The sequence below is a fragment of the Athene noctua genome, chromosome 21 (genome assembly GCF_965140245.1).
Source record: "Athene noctua chromosome 21, bAthNoc1.hap1.1, whole genome shotgun sequence".
NCBI classification, from domain to species: domain Eukaryota; kingdom Metazoa; phylum Chordata; class Aves; order Strigiformes; family Strigidae; genus Athene; species Athene noctua.
Window position 1 is genome coordinate 4375167 of NC_134057.1, and position 18319 is coordinate 4393485.

The window sequence follows — 18319 nt, forward strand, 5'->3', positions numbered from 1 at the left end:
CTTGCCGCTTTCGATCCAGTTTACCCCCGCAGGCGGCCAAAGGGCAGCACCGGGTCGGACGGAGGATCGCCAGCCCTTCAGAGGAGAAAGACACGTCTTTATTTAACCGAAAATGAGTGCTAGACAGTAATGAAACCTCAGACAAAAAAAATAATCCGCCGAGTATAAAAAGAAACTGGTTTAGTCTACATTAACAATCTCATGGTACGCAAACGTCAAACACTTCCATGCTACAACCACCAAAACAGCTCCACGGTTCTCGCTGCGATGGCGCAAGCGAGAGGATTCGACGCCCTCGGCCGAGGCCTGGCCCGGCGGCGGGGGAACCCGTCTCACCGGGAGCGAGCGCCGGCCGCCACCTCCCGACACCGAAACTGGGTGTGCTGGCCGGGCGCTCCTCTCTGACTGAAAAAAAAACAAACGAAAAAAATCCCCGTAAACTGAAGCAGCTCAGATTGCACACCTCGGGCCCCAGGGCCCCCTCTTCGTGACACAGCACAGCCACCCTACAGCTCAGTTAAGCCCAAATGCTATGTTTATTGAGGACTTCTAATATCGTGATACCTTGGTTCAGTAATTTGTGAAATATCTAAATATTGTTAAATATATTTTTAAAAAACCCTAACCAGACTCTGGACTAAACAAGATGAACGTTAAACTAAAAAGTTAGAAGGGACGCTGTTTACATTAACACTTTCTTTAAAAAATATAATTGCTTTTTTTCTTTTTTTTCTTTAAGTCAATTAACCACAGTGGTGAGACGTGCGCTCTTTTTCAGCTGTTACAGTGCAGCGTGCAGAGTTTTACTTCCCAGGTCACACCAGCCCCGCTGTAACCGAACTGAAAGGGACAACTTGCACCCGCGTGCGGAACGGTGCCATCTCCCCGTCACGTGGAAAAGAGTTGTGTCACCACTGTGCGTTAGGGCAGCCGAAAACCAGGAGTCTCTTGGTCAACACCGGAACGCGGTTGGAAAGCCTTCCGTGTTCTAATAGAAAAGTCCATAGGAAGCTGTGAACAGGATCAGTCCAGAGGAGTAAAACTCTTTTATGTCCGTCCAAGTATCAGTCAATGTACTGCGATAGCCAGCGGAAGCCCTCGCCGTAGCCTTGCCTCTTCAGGACGCTGCACATGAACACCTCCATGGGGCGCGCGTTCAGGTCCTTCAGTGGCACGTTTCCCTGGGGAAACCCAAAGGCAGGTCAGCTCCGCGGCCCCGCTGCCCTCGGGCAAGCGGCAAACCGAGGCACCAACGTCTGCGGGTCAACCCCTCCCGGCCCAGGGAGCTTCCTCTCCCGGCTGCACAGAGGCACCTGCCCATGGGACTTTCGGAGCCGGCAGCGTGGGAGAAGGGGCATCGGAAACACCAAAGCATTTTCGAGGCGCAGCCTGAGGGACCTGCGACGCTTGGCAGGGCGATACAAGGAACAATTGTCGCCGCCTGGAGAAGCCAGAGCCAAGAGCAGACTTGGGGTGTTTTACTGCGGTCACCCAGCATTTCCCATCAGTTCTAACTGTACTGGTTTTAAACACTGAAAAAATGATTAGATAGGTAACTTGACAGAAATGCAGGATAACGAAAACTGGAAGAGCCAGACAATGAAACACCAGCTCGACACCTAATCCCCCAATTCTTGTAGAGGTACCACGTTTTGCAAAGTTCTGGCAGTTTCAAAACTTGCCCGAGGGTGGTGGTGCTATTAAAAATTCACCTCGGTCAATACTGTGGACAAATTCACAGTAACAGCTCAATTAGTTTCTAGATGGAGCTTCATTCTCCAACAAACCCAAGCCCTCCCTCACTCGTGGACGATCCAAGATGCAGGTGCCTCCCTACCTTTCCCGTGGTCTGTCCATAGAGCCCAAAGATCTCCCGCAGTTTCTCCTCGCTGATGGCCTCCGGTCTGTCGATTTTGTTACCCAAGATAAGGATTGGCACGTTGGATATTGTTTCATCTGTCATTAGCGCCTGTGTGCAAGACAGAAGAAGAGTTAAGCAGAGGCAGAACAAACATCCAGTGTTTGAAGAAAAACATTTTGTTTGAGCTCCGTGACCAAGAAGGGCTGTTTTTTGGTGCTACAGTATTTCTGTGGAAGAGGAGTCTCTCCAGAAAGGCTTCTTAGAAGAAGCTCCTATCTAAGCACCAGGGCCATTTCAAAACTTCTTTGGCTCTGGGATGACTGTACTTATAAACCCGCACTGATCCGGGCCCTGCACAAAGTAACGTGCAAATTCTGATAAGCACATGCTTTGGACACCGCATCGCTGGCAGAAAAGATACACTGGAAGTGCGTTTGACTCTCAAAATGTGCTGTCCACAAGTTCCAGCCCCCCCAAAAGAATATTTATAATTTAGCTAATCAGAAGTGTTAGGGAAGGAAGAAAATAAGCTTACATTAAGCTCAACTTTGGATTCCATAAGACGCGTGTGATCTGCACAGTCCACCAGGAAGACGATCCCGTTGATGGCTGGCAGGTAGTTCTTCCAGACCCGGCGAGCTGGAACGCAGAAGCGACAAACACCGCCCCGTGAAAACGCTACCCGAGGTAAGGGGAGAACTACACCCAAAAAGGAGCCACCCTCTTCATGGTAATTTCCTCAAGACAACGGAAGACCTTCTTCTGGTGAAGGGACCGGCCAAGGCTGCAAGCCAGGCAGTTTGGAGAGCCCATTACACTCTCTGCTTTCATAAGTAAGCCTCAGCAACTAAAGCTGCCCTTCGAGCCAGGGTGTCTTTCTTCCAATATTTTTGCATATTAAAAAAAGAAAAAGGCAGAAAAACTTTGCTTAGAACTTCTAGAAGGTCTAAAAATAAAAATTCAGCAATTATTCAAAAGAATAAGCTTACGACATTCAAGTCTTCCACAGCTAAAAATATTTCAGGCAGCAGAGCATGAACTGGCAGCATTTATTTCCAAACTGCCAGAATTAAGCACAAGTGTTGAACCACTGGTATGCTTAGAGCCAGGAGGTTATTTCCACATATAGCTCCATAAATAATTTCAGGCAACAAATAATTAGGTCCTGCTAATCGCTATTGCTTTTCTACCACTTTCTGGTAGATTTTTCTTAAGGTGGCTGGCATCGTGGAAATGGGGAGGCTGACCTCATCCAGTGCCTCCCACTCAGCAACTTCACTCTTACCTTGCTCATGTCCACCCAGATCAAAAGTCGTAAAGGTCATTCCAGCAATCGTCAGCTCCTCTGATGCTGGAAAGTAAAAATACAGGGAGTAAAGAAGCTGTCACAGCCAGAATTTCCTGGGGACTCACGTTAACATACACACTTTTCATGTAAGAGATCCTGTAGGATTCAGGACTTCCCTGAATTGCCTATAGAATTCAGCCACTGAAACGGAGTCGTTCCACATAATAATTTCTCCAATCTCCCTGCTTAAGCACGTGCTTATTAATCTGCACTTATCGTACTTTACTATACTTTTCGTTAGAAACCCACTCCCTCCCCAAGCAAAGCAAGTGATATTAACTGAACCACGCTATTTCTCAGGCTCTCCATTTTACATTTAAGAAGAAAACACCAATCCACTTTCGCTTGGGCAACCAACACGCAGCTGCAACCTCAGGTGACGTTTTAACACTCTTAAAAGTCCATTGCCCCAGTGCAGAGCTATCACCGAGGCATCTTTTGAGACTGCAACTCCACCCCGGGAGGCAGGCGGGGCTCAGTCGCTGGCAGACTTACTGGGATGTAGTGTCGGGACATGCTGACCCAGCCTGTCATCTTTCAGCATGTGCAGCAGAGTGGTTTTGCCTGCGTTATCCAAGCCCAGGAACACGAGTTTTCCAGACTTCTTGTACAAACCTGAAAAGAAAAACAAACAAGGAAGAAAAACTCCAGCGGGCTTATCTCGGCACACGCGCAGACACACTATGACACTCGCTGCTGTTTATACAGGAACCCCTCTCCCAGAGCTATATGGCCACCCAGGCTTCTACGGTGCTTCCCACCCCTACACAGAACAGCAGGGGAAAAAAAGCACAGCTTGAACTGGCTTTTACCATGGCGATGCAACGTAACGTCTACAACAACAGACATTTCCTAAGCTCGTATTTCTACGAGTAACGTATTCTTTTCTCAGATACATCCTAGCAGAAGGATGTGTAGTAAAGTATCACTTATGTGCAATGGATCAATCTGTCACCCCAAAGGGAATAAACTTATAAAAGACAGCAGCAAGTTGAAGAAAAAGTGGAAAGCATGAAACAACACATCATTTTCTTTAGAGAAACTGATTTTCTTCCACTTCCTGGTACACATCTGCCACAGGAAAGTTCCCTTAGGTTTCCAACAAGACGTCTTCTCATCCCTCCCTACCCCTCACGGGACAGAGAGCGCCCCGTTCTCCAACAAGGATCTCTGCTGAAAGTCATGGCTCTAGCAGGAGCTTTGCCATGGCCCGCACCCCACAAGAGGGGTGGCTGCTCGTGCTGCAGTCAAGCAGACAGCCCAGCTACATGGGTCACCCTGGACTGGGGCAACGTTTTGGCCAGCACCACCGCAAAGAACCTTCACCCCAGATCGTGCTGTGGGGCTCAGCCAACGGACAGCAGCTGACACAGGGATGCCACGGTGAGTAGCCTGGGGTGGGAAGGGACAATTTGAGGAGGAGTAAGGCAGCCAGCTGCAGCAGCGAGAAATAAGGGCGAGCTCTGGCGGAGCTGGTGAGCTCGGGTGCCAGAAGGAGGAGAAGGAGGAGGATGGGGTTCCTTGGCTGCCCAGGGCAGGGCGTTGGGCTCAACAGGCCCTTTGGCATCAGCCCAGCTGCTCTCACACTTCTAAACAGCAAGAGAAAGACCGAGTGGGAGCCAAACGCCTCCAACTTATTCTCAAAGTTTTTCCCCTGAGCGTAAAAAAGATTTTCATCGATCTGCAGCTTTCTCACCAGACTCTATCCTAGCCAGAGCCATGGCACGCTCCAAAGGAAACGCGCTTTAATCGCTTTTAGGTGATCTTGGCAACTGGCACAAGCCAAACAGACCTAAGGGCAGCTACCACAGCCCGGGCTGAGCTGCTGAAGCACCAACGTAAGGTGACATTACCGAGAAACTGCAGCACGCTGCTGAAGCCGTTGTAGAGCCATTCGAAAATGAAAGACATCGCTGAAGATTAAATCACCTGCCGGGACAAAACCAAAACCAGCGTCACAAGCGTCAGGGCCTGCCGGCAGCCAGCTGGCTGCCCCCCGCCCCCGCGGGCTGCCGGCACTCAGGTCCCGCTCCCCTCCCGGCCGGCACACCGGAGTGGTGACTAATCGCCCCCGGGCGAACTTCCCGGGCAGGCGGCAGCGGAGGCGCCGGCCGCCGGACCCCCACACGCACCCTTCGCCTCCAAACCCGGCTCCGGGCGGGAGGCGGGAGGCGGGGGGGGGGGGGGGGGGGGGGGGGGGGTACGACCGGGAGGAGGCGGCCCCAGCGTCTGCCTCAAGGGCGGGCGGCGCGGCCTAGCCCCCGCCCCGCCCCCCCTCCCCCTGCCTGCGTGTCACACCCCGCCGCCGCCCCGCGCCCGGCCCGGCCCGGCCCCGGCCGCCCCGCTCGCTGCCCTCCCGGGGCCCGGCCGCCCCCCGCCGCCGCTCACCCCCGGCTGCCCCCGGGCCGCCGCGCCACCGACTCCCCGCCTCGGCAGCCGCCAGCTCCCCGCCGGAAACACGTCACCCCGCGCGCCCCGCCCACTTCCGGCCCGGCGGCATCGCCGCGCTGGCTTCCCACGTCGGCCGGGCGTCTGACGTCACGGCGGCGCGCTGCCGCTCCCCGGCGCCGCGGGTTCGAGACCGCCCCCGGGCGGGGCCGCCCCGCAGGACGCGGGGTCGAGGGCGGCCCCGGGCGGGTCTGCCCGCCCCGGGTCAAACGGCGGGATACGGCACTGCATTACCCGATAAATCCTCACCTAATCCCCCCCGAACAACCCTGGGCGCTGACAGCCCCCGGCACAGAGCCGGGCTCCAGGACTGGCAGGGAAGGAGAGGGAGCCCCGCAGCATTCGCTTTCAGTAGTTTTTATTTCTAGCATCCACACACGTACCAGGTGAGCGATCGTCTGTCGCGATTTACAAAGTACACGGTATGACCACGCACAAGCAGGGTGTTTTGATTTTATAAATTATGTCTTCTAGCCTCCACAGGACCTTGAAGCAGCAGACATGTCACTGCTAGGTATGTAATTCTAATCAACAAAGTTACAGGCAAGGTCTTGTTGACACTGAAGCTATTTTTCTGCTCTGTTCCTGTGTGTGGCGACTCCTCCATGGGAAGACACTGCTGTCTTGCTCCCCATCCTCACGCCTTAGTTTTTCTGGTAGTAGAACCACTTGTCAACTATGTGGGGCAGAAAAAAAAAGAGGGAGTTAAGTCCTCTGTTAGCCACCCACTTATTAAGCAGTCCCAGGGCACCACAGGCATCAACCCCCAGCGCAGGGGCTTCCCCTGGCTCCTGTCAACAACCCCACCACACAGCAAACAGGTTCTTGCGTAGCCCTGTTTGTGTTTTCCTGAAGTCACCCTCACTCAGGCTGCCATTAGGAACATCCACGCGTGACTCAGTTCAGGCGAGGACAGCAAGCCAGAGCCTGCTCAGCTTCCCTCGGGCTCAGCTGACTCGAAGGTAAAGTCATTTTACCTCCACCTCTCATGCCTGCATGGAAGACAAAGTTCTCCACAGATTTATTACCCAGGAGGAGATTGGAAACAGCAGCCTAGCTCCTCTTTCTGCCACACAGCTTTGGGTTCTCAACACCATCGTTAGCTCAACGCCTGGGTCTTGTCCCCACTACAGCAACATCCAGATTTCACGTGCAAAGTGTCCATCGCCACCCCACACAGCAGGAGATGACAGCCAAGCCAGGATTCCTCCCACAACTGCTGTCGTCTTAGAGTCAAGTCTCGAGGCATCAAAAAGCTCATTACCAGCTTGCAGTGGCCACTTGTTCAGGGACAAATCTCTGATCAGTGGTTCAGCTGCAACCGAAGTACCAAACACACAACTGCTTTCTGCCTCTGCTCTGGGTGGGCAGGGAGTACTTCCCTTCCTCAGCTCACCTGCACTGAGGATCCTGATGAAACCCCAGTTTTTCCAGATCTAATGAAACTGCTCTCCTGCTATCACTGCATTTCAGTCCTCTCCAGTGCTCTTTTTTCAGGACCTGCTATAAATCTAAGCTCTTCTGGAGAAAACTACAGCACATCAAGTCTCTACTTACCACTTATCTACCCGCCTCATGTACCCAAACAAGGAAGTAAGGCAACAGCAGATGTTACTCAGGAATTAAACAGCGTTACTGACAGGAGTTAGGTCCAACAAGGCCCTTTGTTTCTCCTAGTGCTAGAGCCAGACCCAGCTATCAGTTAAGACCCTCATTTTCCTATTGATAACTCCCTTGAGGAAGCCTCCACTCAGTATCGCAAAGTAAACGTGGGCTCTGAAACATACCTTCAGGTGGGATTGGGTTGGCAGCTTTACAGGGTGGTGCCTGAAACGAGAAGTGTATTAGCAGAGAGCAGCTGTTGACAGAGGTTGACCTTACACCTGAAGCTCACTAGACAGCGTTTAGAGCTGCCCAAGTCTTTACTGAACACAGTTTAAGATCTAAGCAGCATAAATTGGTCTGTGGCAGCCAGTGCTGGTCAGCTGCAAGGGAATAACGAGCTGACGTGCAGCATGAGTCCCCTCATCCCCACAGCTCCTCATTCCACAGATGTCCTACGTGCCAGAGGTGCTCTGCTCTAAGCACAGGCTGCAGTGCCATCTGCTTCTCACCACAAGCAGTTACCGCTCCAGTGTCTACACAGCTCCAGGCAGCCTGTTTTTTTAAAAACCTACAGTGTGACAGTGGAATGGAAGTACAAAGGGTTCTCAGAAAACTTCTCTGAAGAGCTTTCACATGATATTTAACAACTGAAGAGAGACAAGGGTCCCCCAGCTGGTGACACATCCTCAACTGGGGTTGCACTTCCAAAAATCTACAAAGTAATTTGGATACCACCAGAGGACACAAGCACTTTTTAAACCAAGTGGCTTAAAAAAAAAGTCTCGCCAAGGATACAGAGAGACTCTGGTTTCCAGTCACATTTCCATACACTGAGGCAACATTTGCATTTTGATTTTTCTGTCCCACTGCTCTAACCCCTTTCAAGTTGCCAACAGCAGTACTTCAGAAGCCTAGGGAGATGCAGTTAAGTCCTGACGCTGGATAGGAGTACTGCACCAGGAACATCAAGCCTTTCATCACAAAGGAGGCACAGTCCCTGGCTGCAAGGCGCTCAGAAATTACTTTCTTTTCACAAAGAGTGACTTGCACTGTGAAGCTCTTGGAAGGCCAAATATTTAAAACACTCTCTGAACAGCTGACAGCCAAGCTATGGTTCAGAAGTTTAGTCCTTCATGCAAACTCCGTTTTAGATTCCATCTCCCAGATGACTAAGGGCAAGGAGAAGCCTCTGGAGGAACGTTTGGCTTGCTCCACATCCATCCTATTTAACCAGAAACAGGTGGTGTGTTCAGTCATCCAAAAAATTCTGAGCATATAATGAGCTATTCTCACAGAGGGGGTAGTTTACAGTACCACGCAAATTGTATCATTTTGCTCAATACTAACAATGGGGTTAGGACACTCAAATTTGTACTTACTGCATCCACAGTAGCTTTTGCACACTCTTGACTACAGCAGAAAGGGCTGTCGGACACAGTCAGATTTGTGCTAGAAGAGACAGATCGCTTATGAGAATGTGAAAGCCAAGTCTCTCCCGCAAAAGTACGGGGGAATATAACAACGGAATATTCAGAATCACTGTTAGAGTTGCCAAGTTGAAGGGAAAGGCCTGCAGAGCCAGCCAGCAGCTAACAAAGCATGGCACCACTCAGGAAAGGAAGTTTCAAGGTTGTTTGTCTAGGAGCAAGGAACATGCACAGGACCACAAGCATTAACCTACCAGCTGATCCCCCCTCCGTCAGTTTTCTTCGCTATTAAAGCTCTCCAGTGTTCATGAGTACATTTGATGACCTTCATGGCAAAATCCTGAAGTTGAAGATGAGAACAAACATCACGTTATGTGTAAGCACTAGACCATACTCCTCTCCAGACTATCAGTTACATGGAACGAGAGGCCAGTATTTATAGGCTGATTTTAGATAGTTTCTGACTCAAGGGAGACCTCTTCCATTACTGCACCTTTCAGGAACAACAGCAACCTCTCAGAGCACCACAACAGAAATAACAGGGATCTTACAATATGAATTGTTTTACTTTCAAGGTGGGAGGATACGCCAAGGTCACCCAGCGAGCTTGAGGCCAAAAGAAACTGAATGCAGATATTCTAGTCTCGAGCCAATGCTCCATTATAAAAGCCCTCCCGCCCCGCTGCCCTCAGTTTGTCTCCAGCAGTTGGCTGATCCCAACCTATCTGTGATCTTTCTGCCACTCCAGGCAGATCCTTCAGCTGCTGCACAGACCAACGGGAAGAGACACGCACCTAATCTAGATTTGCAACCATTTAAAAATGAACCTGCTTCCAAGCATATCACAGCTTTTTTTCCTTAAAATGTCGTATATGCTGAAGCATTAACCTGTCAGCTGGAGAAGGAAGCACACGCAATTCTTTGTTAGCACAAACACCAGCAATAAATATCCTGGTTTAATGCAACACAGAGCCAAATAAGACACCGCAGGAACACGTCTGAAGTTGTCTGTCCCTCTTTTCCGCCTTGGTCTTGATTCCAGTTTCACCCATCCAGAGGGGCAGCGAGATGTTCCAGCCCACCCAACCTTGTGCTGTGCTACAGCTGAAGGGGACAAGTCCACTCCCATGTGACTTCCATTTTAGCCCCCCCCTTACCCCTTCCTTCCCACCCGGGGCCCTGCAGGCCCTCCCCTGCTCCACATCAACACTGGAGCTCTGGGAGCTGAGTCACCTCACTAACCCGCTCACAGCGCACCCGGACTGGCAGGAGGGAGGGTGCAGAAGCAGGATTTCACCCGTTCAGGAGCATGAAGTTATCTGACCCAACCCAGAAAAGAGGCGGAAGAATGCTGCCAAGGCAGAGCATTACTCAAAGGGTGCAAGGGAACGCTTTATGCCTGAAGGAAGAAGCATTTCAACTCCTGAGTTCATTTCAACTTGCACCAGGCTGCAGCAGAATAGTGAGTGAGGCAGGCAAAGGGTGAGGTCAAGCACCCTCTGCTCCAGAGCAGGAGCAAATAAACCCAGTGCTTTTCACCCTGATTCTGACATGGAGGCTCCCAGCCCTGAAGTGATCCCACATGAATGATAATATCCAACAGCAGCAGGGTGATAACACTATGCTTTTTCTCTTAGTATTCCTGCAAGCACTGGGCTGGAAACAAGCTGAATGGTAGGCTGGAAAAACAGCAGGAAGAATGAAGTCAGCTATCAGCAGCCCTGTAGAAATCCATTCTCTCAGTAACTGCTCGCTCATGTCCCCACACACCTTGAGCTCAATTTTTGGACAGCGTGCCTTTGCACGCTCACAGTAATCACAGAACACCAGGTTGGAAGGGACCTGCAGGATCATTTGGTTCAACCTTCCTTGGCAAAAGCATGGTCTGGACAAGATGGTCCAGCACCCTGCCCAGCTGAATCTTAAAAGTGTCCAGTGTTGGGAAATCCACCACTTCCCTGGGGAGATTATTCTGGTGGCTGACTGCTCTCATTGGGAAAAGCTTTCCTCTTGTGTCCAACCGGAGTCTCCCCGGAGCAACTTGTACCCATTACCCCTCATCTTTTCCATGTGACTCCTTGTAAAAAGGGGGTCTCCATCTTCGTTGTAGCCACATACTGGAACACAGTAATAAAGTCTCCCCTAAGCCTTCTCTTCTTGAGGCTGAACAAACCCAATTCTTACAGACCTTCCCCATGCAACAGGCTTCCCGGTCCCTTGATCATCTTTGTGGCCCTTCTCTGGACCCTCTCCAGCCTGTCCACATCTTTTTTGTGCAGCAGGGACCAAAACTGAACAGTATTCCAGGTGTGGCCCGACAAGCGCTGAGTAGAGTGGGATAATAACTTTTTTATCTTAGTAATGAAGAAAGGTGATCCTACCTTGTCTTTAAATTCACCATTAAAAGCAAACTGGTTTTCTGGCTTTCCATCAGGTACTTTGTATCTTCTGAACCAGTCCACCGTAGCTTCTAAGTACCCAGGTTTCATCCTTCTGACATCATTGATATCTAGCCGGGGAGAAGAGGTTTGTTATAGCCAGATCTAGTAACAGAAGTTACTTAGCTGCTACCGTGCTCTCTCAAGCTGCCCTTCTTTCAGCCCCTCCTCAAGTAGTCTTAGCAACATTTCAGACAGGTTACAGGAAAGACACAAAGTGGGTATCTGCACAGGAAAGTTAGTCTTTCATCTTCACAGCATATCCTGACTGCCTCCAGCACAGGCACATTTAAACAGTTGCTGTGATTAGAGACTTACTGGACAATCCCTTTCCTTCCACTGAGGACAGGCTGTGCAGCCACTCTTTTCTTTGAGATGCCAGGCTGTGCAGAGGACTGACAATTTGGGATAAACAGCAGTAAAATGTTTGCTACAAGACTGATAACATCTTGTTCTGTTGTCCTTCCAGTCTCACATCTGATTAATACTGTGACACAGAAGGAGCAAGCCCGTGCCCTGACTTGAAAGTTTCCTGTGGGCTCTCACGGAGAAAGGGGACTACTAAGCTTGCTCCTCCCTCCCGTTACTCACCATTATAGTTGTCTGCTTCAGGGTCTTCAACGTTGATAGCAATTATCTTCCAGTCTGTCTCTCCCTCATCAATCAGTGCCAGGGTGCCCAGCACCTTCACTCTGATGACTTCTCCTCGAGAGCAGACCTGCAAGGACAAAAACGTTGTTGTCTGTACTGATGCATCCCAGGAATGCACAACAGGAGGCTGCGCAAGCTGTGGGAGTTCAGCAAGCAGTCGGGTACCACAAAGCGAGCTATAACTTATCATTGGTTCGAAAGCCTTGGCTCACAAGGCTCATGATCTCATCAACAACCTCCAGAAGCAGCAGAGGGAAACACCATATTCTTAAGGCAGAGGAGTTAAGAACTGAATAATGTCTCTGAATAGTTGACTAATTACATGTTTCAAAGGACAGTTACCCTTTAGAGTGCAGTACCTTGCTTCCAATTTCACACACATCAATTGGATCATTATCTCCACAGCAGCCAGTATTTTCATCTTTGTGACCCGGGTCTTCCCAAGTCTGCAAAAAAAATCCACACACAGGAATAAGAACTTTCAGGTTTTAAGAGGAAACAAAAAGCAGGTTTATTGCAGGCATGCAATTGCCTCCAAGATACAGACGATGGCCCACTTCACACTTGCTTTCAGGTCTGGTGGCTGGGTTACTGTTTCACTTGTGCTTGCAAATGCAGTTTGAATCCAGGTTAAAAGGTCTTATCTGGCCAAGGATAAGCTGCTCCCTCCCACTGACAAACCTTTTTTCAACAAGTTTCCAGACTTCCTTCTCCGTTCCACAGCTGCATAAAGGTGAAGTTCACATCTATAAAGAACACTCATTTGATTTGGCCGCCTGCCTGTTCCTCTCCCTATTCATTTCTTAACAGAAGTTTCCTGAACTCCAGATAGCAGTCCCTATTGGATGGAAGACAGACAGGGTGGATTGTTTCCTTTTAATTAAACAATTAAAGACACATTGTTGCGCTAGGAGCAGTGACAAGAACGCAGAGTCCCATACCCTGTGCTACCCAGTGTCCTAGTGCATCTCCCCCACAGTGGTGAGTCCAAGTCGGAAGACAGGACCCCAGAAGGCATTTGAGCTAGGCCTCCAAAAATAACAGCTGCTTAAAACACGCTTCTGATGAGGAGTGAAAGGACACTGTGCCCACTTGCATCATAAGGAGCATCTACCTCTAAGGTTGTTGAGATATAAAAAGCAGGAATGATCTTCCCAAATCTCTGCAGGCCAGGACATGACTAGTATAGTCAAGACCTCGTGATGCATCCAGAGCCTTCAGGAAGACGTACTGAAACCTGGGTGGTGCTGAAGGATTCTTCACAATTGCTATCACACTTCCCCACAAGGAAGGGTTTAGTTCGATCCCTTGCCCTTGATGCATAAACATCTTTGATCCACTAACACATTACTGTATGAAGGTTTCAAAAGCCATCCATAATCCTGTAAAAAGGAACTGGCTTCAGAATCCATCCCACTAGAAAACAATTCAACTTCGAAACACTGTCTTAAGCCACTTGGTGGAAACACGACACGCACTACTATCAAGACTAGAATTACAGAATTCAGTGTGTTTCCCTGTGAACCGCCACTGAAAATTTCTTTCTCTAAAGCAAACTCAAACCTCAGAGACCATCAGAGGCAAACAGCCTTGCTCACAGTTCCTCTTTATCTAGCAGTCACCAGTCAGTTAAGAGTGTGTGTCCAGGTGTCACCATCTGTTCGTCCCCCCTTGCCAGCTCTCTCAGGGAAAGCGTGTCTGTGCAGCTGTGGACGTCTGCCTCACGTGGTCTCTGGACTCCTGAGTGCCTCTCTCAGATCCAACACCGGGATCGGGGCATCCACTACCACCCAACAGTCAATACATTAGTCTAGCTGTGTGGTTTAGACCCTGAACAATAAGGGGCAGAAACAGGAAAGATAGAGTCTTCACATCTACTCAGATTTTCACTCTCCACAGCTGAAGTCTAAAACAATCAGCTAATTCACTGCAACAAAAATATCTGCAAAGATTCAGTCTAAGGTCATACACCGAGATCCTGTACCATTCACTTAAAACTTCAGCTCTTTAAGCTTTATCAGGCAGGAACCGAGGGCATCACATTGCCAGTTGCCCATCATGAACCTTCATTTTCCTCATATAGCGACAGCTCTCTTCATCAAAAGACAAGGACCTGCAAGCTGCTGTCCAACTGTACTGCTCGGTGGCCAAAAAGAGAAGTCACACAGCAGGTACCTCACTAACAGCACTCATCCTCAGATTTTTCAGTAGTTTATTTACAGCATTAGCTACAAGCCTACCTCTTGAGATTTCTACTTAAAACTATCCCTACTTTCTGGACAGATTCTCTTTATTAGCAAGATTACACATGCTGCGATCAGACTTTCAGCTGGCCTTGCTCGTTAGTTTGGTGGTAGTCAGAGACACACAGAGGCATCCTCCCTCCTCCCCACCAGACAGGATGAGCCACCGAGACAAGTTACAGTACCTGTGGGATAGCACCGTAATTCCAGATATAACCCTTATGAGGAAACACGTTTGCTACATAGCGCAGTTTTCCCTTCTTCACATCTTGCTTAATTGGGTTTAAGGGATCCTTTGTTGCAATCTGAAAGGAAAGTTACATAAATCTCTCTACTTTGCTCTCCAAGAAAAAACAAGAGATTTTTTTAATAAAATTAAGCTGACTGCTAAGTGACAAGGCAAGAGACCAGGAGCTGACCCCAAAGCCAACAGCAAACATTGGACAACTCCACTTGCTGTTGCATTGCCGTCTCCTGGGATAGTTTTCAGCAGACTTGCAAACGTCAGAAGCACGTGGGGTTGAGAGCCACGAGCTGCTGTTGCAGTCAGAAGCCAGAGAAGAACACTAAGTTATTGCAACTTCTGCAAGTCTCTGCCTACATCCTAGACTTCTAGCATTAAGGGAGTATTTACACGGGAAGTTAGAGCTACATCTAGAGAGCTTCCTTGATGTGATGCCTACACTATGGCAGGTTTTGAAAGGCCTTATTTATTGGGGCTGAATTATTTTCTTGCCATTTATGGAGCCACCAATGTTAGCCCACTCTGCCTCAGGATGTGGAGGTGAGGGGGAGAAAATCAACGAAGCCAAAGATTAATAGACGAGTCAGCTCAAGCACTTAAGCTAGGAATTGTGATACAGTTACCTCCATTTTAGCGTTTGTCCATCGAGGTACTTCCACAACCATGTTGAACACATTCTGAAGACAACAAAGTATCAGTGAATGGCAAGGAATATCACTATCACATTTTAAACCAGAAAACATGTATAAGTAAGCATGAAAGCCAGATAGTTTGCATGAAAACTGTAACTCTTTTTTTCCTGTTTGTTCCAGTGACAGTTTTGATACAGCTGATAGAAATCCCTTAGTCCAGTCAGTCCCATGTCATCACTCAAAGATGAATCCACGAAAGACACCAGCAAAAGCTAGACTGAGGTCACCCATGCATGCTCCATCAGTTGCCACCTACGAACACCTCGATCGTGTTCCCAGGTTACAGAACAGTGGGTTTAAATGAACCGAAGACAGCTGCACACAAACCATCCTGGACATAACAAAACAATCTTTTAGGCATAGTTATTAAATACAAAGCACTTAATATTACAGCAAGAGCCACCCTGGCAATTTAGAAGAGACAAGGCTTAGAGGAGTATGTACTATCCTGAACAAGCAAGAACATCATTCCCAGATATTCTAGTCTGTCTTGAAATAGGGAAAGATGCCCGAGCTCCTCCTCTCCAAGCTGACACTCCTATAAAAGCAGACCTGGTTAGCGGCATGGTGCAAGGATAAAGGTGTGGGGGAGAAACACAGAACCACATCTTGCAGTATCTAGTTTACATGTGATGCATGAAAACATCTCCTGTTGACTCCAGATGACTGAGAGGCCTCATGAGAGTTCATGCCAGTCTCTTCTTCAAGAAAACAACCTTTTCATGCTTGAATCTTAACATTTGCTGTTTGAAGAGATTATGGCTTTTAATAAAAAGTCAAACCTTGCTCCCTAGCATCGACAAGGTTTCTAATCCCCACATTAAGCAGTATTACCATTGCAAAATCCCTCACACCTGTATTGCGCCATAATTAGATTGCTATTGTGCAATGAGTGCTGTTACATCATTGACTTTGCCCACACCCTTCCCTAACGTAAGTTTTATTACGTCCCTTTGATTGACGAAGGTCACTGCTCATTTGCAATTTATATGTAAAAAGGTATATACTATTTTTAAGTAACTTGAGGAAAGGAATGAGGCAATCGGAACTGGTTAGTCAGGGCGCTTACAGCTTTGCAGGCAAGGAAAGATGACTTGGGGGTGCATCTTTGTTAGGTTAACAGTCTCCCCACAGTCCAACTGACAGATCTGCCTTGGTCTAAGACACCCAGTGAGTAGCCCAAGGTCATTCCTCTGCAATGCCAAGACACACAGGTAAAGGTAAGGTCAGCACATCCCAGACCTAGACTGAAAAAAACACACAGCAATCCTCTCAGTGTCTTAGAAGTCTAAGGGTAAAGATCAAGGAGCCCAGACAGAGCAAGTCAACCTTTTGTTCAAAGCTAAGCTCCCTACTATAGCTGGCAATGAACCTGCTAAGTAATGAGTAAATCTCTGCAGAGAGGCACTCCAGCAACAGAAAGAGGTCTAACGTGATCAGCACTATTGTGTAACTTCAGAGACTACAACCTTTAGCGGCACTTGCTGCTCTTAAATGCTTGGCACCGAGATGCTGGCAAGCAGCACCAAGTGCCTGAAGGCACACCAGTGGTTCAGTTTCCCTTGTTAATCATTACCAGTCTGCAGGAACCCTCCTCACCCCGATATGCACTACCCTGCTCTGCAAGCAAAGCATAGTATTATCTGGATTTTCCTTGCCTGAGTTACCGTTCTGACACCTGCTTCTGAAACCTGCTTTCCCAGTTGGTCACAGAAACTGCATCGCCACTGTCTGTGATGATTACAAACCATTTCGTCCCTTCTGAGAAGGCAAAAACCACCTCAGACTTCCCAAAGCGTATTCTGACAACATCTGCACCTCAAAGCTCAATCAGCTACTTTTTAGAGGTTCATCTCTCAATTCTTTCCTTTTCCATAACCATTCCCTACCTCCAAATTACACCTCTCTTATCACGAACATTAGAACAGTTCATCCACTATGTTTCTCAAGCTGCAGAGCTTTTTAGTACGTGTTAAAAGAAACGAGCTACAAAGGTAAGGAACACAGCCAGAGAGCCCGAGTTACTGCTGAAAAAGCGTTCAGTGGAAACTGAAGCACAGCCGTTTTGATTTCCTAGAGCTGGGGCATCTCAGACAGTGATTCACAACAGCCTAATTTGACTAACTGCTGCCTGTCGGAAGGATGTAAAAGCCCTGCATCACTGCATGCGGCAAGTTCCCCTCCCGCACTTTTTGCGAGGCAAGAGGTCCCCAGGAGCTGCTACGGCAAGAATTTAACGTCCTCGCCTTCTGTTCTGCTGCTGATCCAGCAGGCATACAGCGGCCTTACTGCAGTCAAAACCCAAGCCTGAAATATCACACAGCCTTAAGCATACACCTCCATAGGAGCGGATATAGGTATTCAGCTAAACGAAAAACTGCTTCTTTTAACCCAGAACACTTTCATACGACCTCACGGACAAGCTGAAGACAAGCACTCACGTCTCAGACACAAATATGAGAATGAGGTCACCCGTTCTCTTCTACATCGCTCTGAGGCTGAGACCTCAAAAGAGAGGCACCCATTATTTGCAATCTTAGGGTGCTACTGCCGAAAAGCAACATAACGAGCCTCTCTTGGGTATTTCAGGCTTACAGAACGACACTCCCTGAGGAGCACTGACAAAACACTCACCCCCAGGGCCCAGAGCTCCAGCGGTTTCTCTTATCACCACCCCCAGGCCACACCAGCCACCTGCTTTTGGTGACCCTTGCTCCCCGCAAGGCAGCCAGCCCCCCTTCCCCTCTTACCTTGCCTGCATCCGCGTAGATGGGGATATCGTGGAAAGGGGAGATGTAGCGCCCGGCGGCATCCTCTACAAAGCAAGGAGAGCGAGTCAGCCCCGGCCTGAGGGGCCGCCCCGCCAGACCCTGCCTGAGGGGCCGCCCCAGGTGAGGGGCGCACCTTCAGGCCGCGAGGATGCCTCCAGAGGAGCTCGACCCCCCAACCCCGTGAGGATGCGGGGGGAAAGAAGAGAAGGCAAGCAGTGAGCACTCACTGAAGAAGAGCCGATACTCCAGGCTGTGAGGAGCGGCACGTTCCTCCACGCTGTAGCCGGCCATCGTGCCGCGATCAGCCCGCCGGCTGCCGCACTGCGCATGCGCCACACCCCCCCGCCTCCCGGCGTGACCACTGCGCAGGCGCCAAAACCGCGCGCTTCTGTCCACGCCCCCTCCAGCGGTGTGGCCAATGCGCAGGCGCCAAACCCACGCCTCTGGCAACGCCCCGCGCCACGCGGCTGCGCTCGCGCGCGCGCCCCCCCCCCACCCTTCCCGCCACGCCACGCTCCGCGTGGCGTGGCGGGAAGGGTGGGAGGGGGCGCGCGACGTGGCCACCTCAGCAAGATGTCGGGTAGCCCAGCC

At 49.6% G+C, this 18319-nt stretch overlaps 2 protein-coding genes across 3 annotated transcripts; both read right to left on the minus strand.

Moving 5' to 3' along the window:
* Positions 1-80: 80 nt before the first annotated feature.
* SAR1A (secretion associated Ras related GTPase 1A) lies at positions 81-5697 on the minus strand. Its single transcript, XM_074924414.1, has 7 exons — positions 5598-5697; positions 5063-5138; positions 3705-3824; positions 3147-3212; positions 2397-2500; positions 1838-1969; positions 81-1181 (listed from the first exon to the last, which is right to left on the minus strand). Exons 2-7 carry the CDS (start codon positions 5118-5120, stop codon positions 1065-1067), a joined length of 597 nt encoding a protein of 198 aa, XP_074780515.1. The 5' UTR covers positions 5121-5138; positions 5598-5697; the 3' UTR covers positions 81-1064.
* Positions 5698-5998: 301 nt separating this feature from the next.
* PPA1 (inorganic pyrophosphatase 1) lies at positions 5999-18075 on the minus strand. Of its 2 annotated transcripts, XM_074924334.1 has the most exons (12): positions 17956-18075; positions 17708-17772; positions 14889-14942; positions 14207-14326; positions 12138-12224; positions 11719-11845; positions 11071-11198; positions 8944-9029; positions 8642-8711; positions 7658-7660; positions 7445-7484; positions 5999-6333 (listed from the first exon to the last, which is right to left on the minus strand). In XM_074924334.1, the coding sequence occupies exons 1-12, from the start codon at positions 18017-18019 to the stop codon at positions 6302-6304; spliced, it is 876 nt and encodes a 291-aa protein (XP_074780435.1). In that variant the 5' UTR covers positions 18020-18075; the 3' UTR covers positions 5999-6301. The 2 variants fall into 2 exon arrangements, with proteins under 2 accessions (XP_074780435.1, XP_074780434.1); XM_074924333.1 differs by lacking the exon at positions 7658-7660.
* Between the last annotated feature and the right edge of the window lie 244 nt (positions 18076-18319).